The sequence below is a fragment of the Chrysochloris asiatica genome, unplaced genomic scaffold (genome assembly GCF_000296735.1).
Source record: "Chrysochloris asiatica unplaced genomic scaffold, ChrAsi1.0 scaffold00238, whole genome shotgun sequence".
Taxonomy (NCBI): domain Eukaryota; kingdom Metazoa; phylum Chordata; class Mammalia; order Afrosoricida; family Chrysochloridae; genus Chrysochloris; species Chrysochloris asiatica.
The window spans coordinates 1895740-1903807 of record NW_006408756.1 but is presented as its reverse complement, the minus strand read 5'-3'; the positions used below and the strand labels follow the sequence as shown (position 1 = coordinate 1903807).

At 54.7% G+C, this 8068-nt stretch overlaps 1 protein-coding gene across 1 annotated transcript in view; it reads left to right on the top strand.

Moving 5' to 3' along the window:
• The window catches only part of SS18L1 (synovial sarcoma translocation gene on chromosome 18-like 1), a 19661-nt gene extending 12598 nt beyond the window's left edge, over window positions 1-7063 (top strand). Inside the window, exons 6-11 of the mRNA XM_006873368.1 lie at window positions 365-529; window positions 1229-1330; window positions 3903-3995; window positions 5280-5399; window positions 6380-6507; window positions 7037-7063. Coding sequence (XP_006873430.1) covers window positions 365-529; window positions 1229-1330; window positions 3903-3995; window positions 5280-5399; window positions 6380-6507; window positions 7037-7063 — 635 coding nt within the window. The remainder of the gene's footprint in view (window positions 1-364; window positions 530-1228; window positions 1331-3902; window positions 3996-5279; window positions 5400-6379; window positions 6508-7036) is intronic.
• The last annotated feature ends 1005 nt before the right edge of the window (window positions 7064-8068 follow it).

The following is an 8068-nucleotide window of genomic DNA, read 5'->3' as shown; positions in this document are numbered from 1 at the left end:
CAGTAAGGGTCACAGGGAGTCAGTGAGGGTTACAGTGAGGTCAGGGTGTGAGGTCACAGGGAGGTCATTAAGGGTCACAGGGAGTCAGTGAGGGTCACAGTGAGGTCAGGGTGTGAGGTCACAGGGAGGTCATTAAGGGTCACAGGGAGTCAGTGAGGGTCACAGTGAGGTCAGGGGTGGCTCACAGGAAGTAGCACCGGGAACGAAGGCAAGCTGCACCTGTCCTAGAAGCTGTGGTTGGGCTTTCTCGTGTGTGGGCATGGACCGTCCCATGGGTTGTGGACTGTGTGGTACAGAGGTGAGCCGGCGGACTGGGCACTGGATGCCCAGCTCCCATGGCCACTCGGGTTCTGCCTGTCCCTAGTGTCCATGATGCACCAGCAGGCGGCGACGTCCCACTACAACTCGGCACAGGGCGGGAGCCAGCACTATCAGAGCCAGTCCTCCATCACCATGATGGGCCAAGGCGGCCAGGGCACTGGTCTGATGGGGCAGCGACCCATGGCACCCTACCGGGCGTCTCAACAAGGTAACCCTGCCTTCCACATGCACCTACATGGTCCTGTCAGGGTGGTGCTCCTGCCCATGGGGTTGGGCTGTGGCGCTGGCGCAGTGTGCGAACAAGCCTGTACGTGGTGTGCTGTGAGGACGGAACTATGTGTGTCTGTGGGGTCTGAGTCAGGGCTGGGGTCTTGTTTTCATAAATGCGAAGCCCTGAGTCTTGGGGGCTCAGTGATGAGGCTTTAGTTCCTCTGGGTGCCACCGTGTTGTGCTCTGTGTCCAGGACATCCTCATGTGTAGGGAGAGCAGCGTGTGCTGGGCATCGTCATGTGTAGGGAGAGCAGCGTGTGGTGGGCATCGTCATGTGTAGGGAGAGCAGCGTGTGGTGGGCATCCTCGTGCGTAGGGAGAGCAGCGTGTGGTGGGCATCCTCGTGCGTAGGGAGAGCAGCGTGTGGTGGGCGTCCTTGTGTGTAGGGAGAACAGCGTGTGGTGGGCGTCCTCGGGTGGGCATCCTCGTGTGTAGGGGGAGCAGCGTGTGGTGGGCGTCCTTGTGTGTAGGGAGAACAGCGTGTGGTGGGCGTCCTTGGGTGGGCATCCTCGTGTGTAGGGAGAGCAGCGTGTGATGGGCGTCCTTGGGTGGGCGTCCTCTTGTGTCGGGAGAGCTGCGTGTGGTGGGCGTCCTCGTGTGTAGGGCAGGCAGCGTGTGGTGGACGTATCTTCCCGCAGGTTCCTCACAGCAGTACATGGGACAGGAGGAATATTACAGCGAACAGTACAGCCACAGCCAGGGAGCCACAGAGCCCATGAGCCAGCAGTACTACCCCGACGGTGAGTCTGGGTGCTGGCACGGGAGGGACCCGCATGCTGTGTTCAGTAGAGGTGGGATCAGGATCGCCGAAGTCAGCCAGGGGGCATGCTGCCTCTACTACCCTATCTGTAAAGCATCGAACGCCCCCTGTGACCATGACGTGACAGCAGTAGCGGATTTCCTTCTCTGACTTCACAAGGAGAGAGACTCACCCTCAGCATCAACCCACAGCGCTCAGACCTGCCTCCAGCCTCCAGTCTTTTTACCACTCCCATGCCAACCGTCCCTCCCACGGCTCGACATCTCTGCCAGGTCCCATGGTCCACTCGCCTCGGTGTCTCTGCTGGATCCCATGGTCCTCTCGCCTCGACGTCTCTGCTAGGTCCCATGGTCCACTCGCCTCGACGTCTCTGCTGGGTCCCATGGTCCACTCGTCTCGACGTCTCTGCTGGATCCCATGGTCCACTCTCCTCGACGTCTCTGCTGGATCCCATGGTCCGAACTCACACACCGTACTCATAATTGTGGAGTTTATTAGGGAAGTGACTCAGTATGAAAAGCAGTGTGGACTGTAAACTACAAAGTTGATTTGCTTTCACAAAAATGTACAGCCTTGGAAACCCTATATAGGGTTGCTATGAGACGGAACTAACTCAATGGCACTTCATAACAACAAGCAATAGGATGCGATTCAGGATTGATCAGGATGGCCTCCTCCTACCTCTGGTCCTTAGCCCCTTGGCCTGGCTTTTGTCCTGTTTGAACAAATGTTATACAACTCTTCAGCTCTACCAGCAGGTGCGTCAAGACACCCCACTCCGCCAGTAAGCCTTCGGCCTGAAGATGCTTGGCACTCTTGCTCGACGGGTTGGCAAGCCCACAGTGCTATCTCTGGCTTGTCTGGTTCCGCTGCCACTCCACCTCTTCTGCTATTTCTCACCATTGTGCACCTCCTCCGATGTTACAGCTCTCTCTCCCTGGAATCTTGGAGATTCTCAGCGCAGGGACTTTGTGCACCTCCTCCCATCTTCCAGCTGTCTCTCCTGGGCCTCAGAGATTCTCAGTGCAGGGACCTTGAGTCCAAAGAACACTCTATTCTGGGCTCTTCTTTCCTGGTGGTGGTGAGGTCCCCGCTTTTCACCTCTGGGATGCAAAATTGACCAATCCCCTTGTTAGGGTTTCATCCACCTAATTTGCATTGTTGGCAAGCTATGCAGTCCCCTTGCTGGGCCACAAACACCTATTGTTTAATCCCACCCTTTCAAATGAATCGATTCTTCTGGGGTCTTCTTTATTTGTTGTCCAACTTTCACATGCGTGTGAGACTATTGGAAATACCGTGGCTTGGATCAGTTGCACCATAGAACTCAAACTGACATCTTTGCTCTTTAACACTTTAAAGAGGTTTTGTGCAGCAGATCTGCCCGATGCAGAAACGAGTAAGAAAGACCTTAGAAGAATTGGTACATTTGAGTTGTAGTGTTGGAGAAGAAGATTGAAAGTACCATGGACTGCCAGAAGAAAAAGCAAATCTGTCTTGGAAAAAGTGCAGCCAGAGTGACCTTTGGAGGCTAGAATGGTGAGACTTCACCTTTCAGACTTTACTAGGAGGGACCAGTAATCCCTGGAGGAGGACATCATACTTGGTAAAGTGGAGGGTCAGCATGAAAGAGGAAGATCCAATGAGATGAATTGGCACAGCGGCCACAAGGGTCTCACGTAACAATTGAGAGGAAAGTCCAGGACCGGGCAGTATTTCGTTCTGTTGTGCATGGGGTCGCTATGAGTCAGAACCAACTCGCTAGCAGTCACTGCCTGGGCATTATTAGAAGACCACACCTGGCTCGGAGGGCCGTATGCAGGCCTTCACTGCACTGCGGCAGCCACCTTGTCGGAGTGCATTGGAGAATGAGAGCCGGGCTGACAGCGGCAGGTCTGATCCTAGAGAGAAGTTTCCAGTATGTGCTGTTGTCACGTGGGACCCCTCGTTTCCCCCTGCATTACCTTGAAGCGGGAGCTGTCCAGAGACATGGTGCTGTCACAGGAGGTGGTTCCAGAAGGTGGCTGACCTCATGACACCTCTTCGCACTGCTCGCTTACGATCCCCACAACCCACATAAACCTCTATCATGAATAGTCCTGGGTTTGAGCATTGAAAGGGGTCCTAAAGGATGGCTGGACTTTGGGGAGGTCAAGGTGGGGGCTCCCTGAAGAACAGTGCCCAGGCAGGGAAGGCAGGCCAGAAATGGACAGTGAGTAGGAGTGTGGCCTGTGCGCCTGGCAGGTGTGTCCCTATAACACGGTGGGGTCAGGATAGGGCCTCACAGTGGGCCACAGTGCCCCCGAGTGGACGAGGCAGCTGTTGATCGGGTACTTCACACACTGTACCATCTGACCGTGCCATCTTCACTGACCTTGTAATGGCACCTGCCTGTCAGTGGGGGGTTGAGGCATGAAGCACTTCCTCAGGGCATGATCAGTCTGGAGAAGGTAGGGTTCGCCCAGCATGGTCTTCCCTCCAGACTGCCTCCTGAGCCAGTGATGCCCAGCACCAGCTGTGGCTCCTCTTTGACTGCAGCTCTCTGCCCGCAGGCCACGGTGACTATGCCTACCAGCCGTCATCCTACACGGACCAGAGCTATGACCGGTCATTTGAGGAACCCACCCAGCACTACTACGAGGGTGGTAAGGCTCCTGGGACCGGGGTTAGGGTCAGGGGGAAGAGGTGGTCAGGGCTGCTCTTAGGCTGGGCCAAGTCTGCCTCTTGTCATCACCAGTTAAATTCCTCCGGGAGCAGCCGCTTCCTCCTGGGAGACTTGGAATGCAGGCTCTGTGCCGCCTTGTGTCCATTCATCACATGAGGCAGGCTTTAAACATGCCTTTGGGGGGTGGGACGGCAAACTCTGCCGTGGTCCAGCTGACCTGCCCCTTGCCTTTACTTCCTGCTCCAAGCACCCGAGCTGCCTGGCTCCTCCACTTACTGGCCACGTGCCTCAGTTTCTTCATCTGTAAAATGGGATCGCACTGGTGCTTAATTTATAGCGTTGTTCAGGAGATTTCTTGAAGCATGGTGTAAAGTGGCTCGTAGTGAGGTTCTAGACACAGAAGCTACCTTTTTCTTAGCCGACACTGTTTCTCAGTTGATCCACTCGACTGTCCTGGAAGTGGATTTGTGAAACACACAGCCTCTGTCAGTGGGTTGTGCACATAAACAGACTGAAACCTAACCTCCGTGGGTTCTCCATCCGGGCTTGTAAACACCAGTCCTGGCGTTCATCCCTGTTCTCAGTGGGGCCCCAGCTACCTGTTGCTCTCAGACGCTTTTCTCAAGAGTCTGCTGTGGGCAGGTTCCGTGTATGCCCTCACAAAGCCCCACAGACCTGGTGAGTTAAAACAACCGAAATGTGTCTTCTCACTGGTCTGGAAGCCTGAAATTGAGGAGCCAGCTGGGTGGGTTCCTGCTGCAGGTTCTGAGAGAGACCCCACCCCCTGCCTCTCTCCCAACTTTTGGTGGTTCCAGGCGAGTCTTGTCTCCCTTGTCTTGTGGGCACACCGTTCCCATCTCTGCCTCCATCATCACATGTCATTTTCCTCATCATATAATGCAAAATATGATGTGCCCTAGTGCCCACACCACCCTCTTGTGAGTACAGTCGTCATTGGATTAGACACCCCACCACCCACTGCAGCAGGACACAGAGTCTCCCATTTCCAAATGAGGTCCCAGTCACAGGACCTGGGAATTCGGATGTGGACTTGTCTTCTGTGGGGAGCACAATTCAATCCATTAACAACATTCGGTCTTTATGTCAATGTAATATTAACCCTCTGGTTCATTTTGGCTTTCCATTTGCTTTTGTAAAATAACAAGAAGAAAATGTAATAAAATATCTGAAGGGTGTGGGAAGGCACATGGTCCAGGGCGCCTTGAGGTCGGTCGCGGCCACTCAGCACATCATCTCCTTCTAGGAAACTCTCAGTACAGCCAACAGCAGGCCGGCTACCAGCAGGGGGCACCCCAGCCGCAGACCTACTCCCAGCAGCAGTACCCCAACCAGCAGAGCTACCCTGGTCAGCAGCAAGGCTACGGTGAGAGCCCGGGTCACCCACTGCCACCCTCCACTCGGGGCGCTGTGTGTGACCACACACTGTCAGAGCCGTCCTTCATGGGACACTTTTTTAAAAAATTCTGACTGGGTGAAAGTTTGTAGCTCAAATAGGTTTTCCACAGCGCATATGCATTTTGTTTCAGGGCACTGACTGCCGTCCCCATGGTGGAAGAGCGCTCTTCCCACCTCTTCCTGTATTTATCCTGTCCCTCCGCCCTACTTTCCTGCCCCGCCCTGTATTCAGAGCTGTCTCCCTGGGCAGTTGCTGCCCTGCTGATACGCTGTGATTAAGTGTTCTGAGGAGTGTGGACCTCCTTAGAGGCCATGGGGGTGAGGTCAGTTCCAGGATTGAAGGATGACAGTGGGCCATAGTCTTTAGGGTCCTACCAGTATTTACCAGACTGTAGGGGATACATTTTTAACAAGTGTTATGTTTCAGCATGGTTTTAGTCTTGTAGAAAGTAGCAAGATAGTACCGAACATTACTGGCTACCTAACCCCCTGCTCCCTTATCAGTAATGCAGTGTTTGACTGTGTCTGACTGTCACAGCAGGGAAAGCATCGTGGGCACACCACCGTTGCCCCATCAGGACCCATATCACAGTTGCCCATTGTGTCACCTCCAGCCCTTTAGCCTTGGTTTTAGCTACTTTGGCAGTGCAGAGGAGACCTGATCAAGTGTCCTTGGAGGTCCCTTAGTTTGGGTGTGTCTGGTGGTTTTCTCATGGTCAGACTGAGGTGGTGCTAGTTGGGAGGAGGACCACAAGGTGATCACACCAGGGGGTGCCAGGTGTCCCCTCTGGTCATTACTGTGACCCTCTTCTTGTGCTATTGTTTGTAGGTGGGTCGTTGCATTGGGACACGGGCTTCTGTGGGAGGGGTGGGGTCGATTCCACATCCCTGAATGGCAGGTACCAGGTGTCTTAGAGACGAGGTGTGTCTCCTGGTGCGTCTCCTCAGGGCCTGCCCAGGGTGCCCCCGCACAGTATTCTAGCTACCAGCAGGGACAAGGCCAGCAGTACGGAAGCTATCGGTCATCTCAGACGGGACCCTCGGCGCAGCAGCAGAGACCCTATGGCTACGAGCAGGCAAGCTTCCTGGGGGCATCCAGGCATGGGTTCTGTGGGGACAGCGTGGCCAGACGGGCACCCAGGGCCATTCTAGAAGGTGATTTCTGTGCCAGAAGGGCAGCCTGTGCTTGGCAATGACTCCCTCCTGGCTCACTGAGGCGGTGGACACGGCTGCTGTGGAGGCTGGGGGTGGGGGGGCGGCCAGGGGCCTTCCTCCCTGACAGTCCACATACCGGGGCCCTGCCCTTCCTTCCAATTTCACATTGGCGAACGTTGGCTCAGCTTGCTGGGTAGTGGTGTCCATCGTGTGGGGCTGAGAGCCAACGCTAAGCCTTCCTTTGTCACACGTTTGTGTGGGGACATACAGTGAATGCCCAACTGAGTCTCACAAGCCCTGCACTTGGATTCTGGTGCCTACTGCTCGGGGCACTGTGCTCCCTCCCATATCTTCCCCTTTCCCCCTGCCAACCTTAGATGTTGGCCCTGGGCGGGGGAGGGGCTTCTCCACACTCATCTGGAGATTGACTTGCATCCGCCTCTCTTTCAGGGCCAGTATGGGAATTACCAGCAGTAAGGAGTGAGCATTCTGGTCGGTGCCCTTGCAGCAGCGTGTCCATCGGGTGAGCGGAGGGACTGGCGGCAGTTCTGATGAGCTGCAGTCCAGGGGTTCCCCTCTGCCTGACGCGTCCCTCTTCACAGCACCTGCCTGTGAAGCTCATCTCCTGCTGGGTTTGACGCCAGCTGTGCGCACCGGTCCAGACCGTGCGTGGGTGGTGTGCCACATTCGGTGCTGTGTACGGTGTTGTATGTCGCTGCCTCCCCGTTCCTCAATGTCTCTAGCTAGCTGTAGGGATCGTGTTGTCATCTGTGATGGAAAAGACTGAATCCCAGCCTTCACATGGCAGGCCTCAGGGCTGGCTTTTCTGTGGGTGCACCGGCCCTGACCTGGGTTCTAAACTTCTCGAGCTGGCCCACCCCCAAGCCCTGAAGGCAGCCTCTTCTGAGCCACAGGACAGTGGCTATCCCAGCCGTGCCTAGGATGGACATACATCGTTACCGGAGAGGCTGTGAACAGTCATTTCCAGAGCTTGCTCATTAGCTGTGTCTCACGTGGATTCCGTTTTCCAGATAGTTCCATCGTTTTGAATAAAAAGTAAAGAGGGATCAATGACCATGGTCCAAGTAAATAGGAATCCACAAAGGAGAGTGGATTGACTGCTGCCAGAAAGAGCATTAGAAATGACTCGGGTTATGGCCCTAGTTTATCTGATACTCACTGCTGGGATTTGAACATGTACTATATCATGTCCTAAATTTAGCAAGAAGTTTAAATATCGAGACCAAATCTTCCTAGTCATCGGCCAGCTAGCTACTTGATTTTACTTCTCCAGGACCCACTTGTTCAGATCTGCAAGCAAGCAAGCAAGCATTCCTTTTCTTATCAGGGTTGTCTGAAATGCACGTCTTGTTTTTAATAACCTAAAACCAAACCCACTGCTGGGTGTTCAAGTCTGTAGACCTCTGCAGGAGCAGAAAGCCCCATCTCTCTCCTGCAGAGTGGCTGGTGGGTTTGAACGGG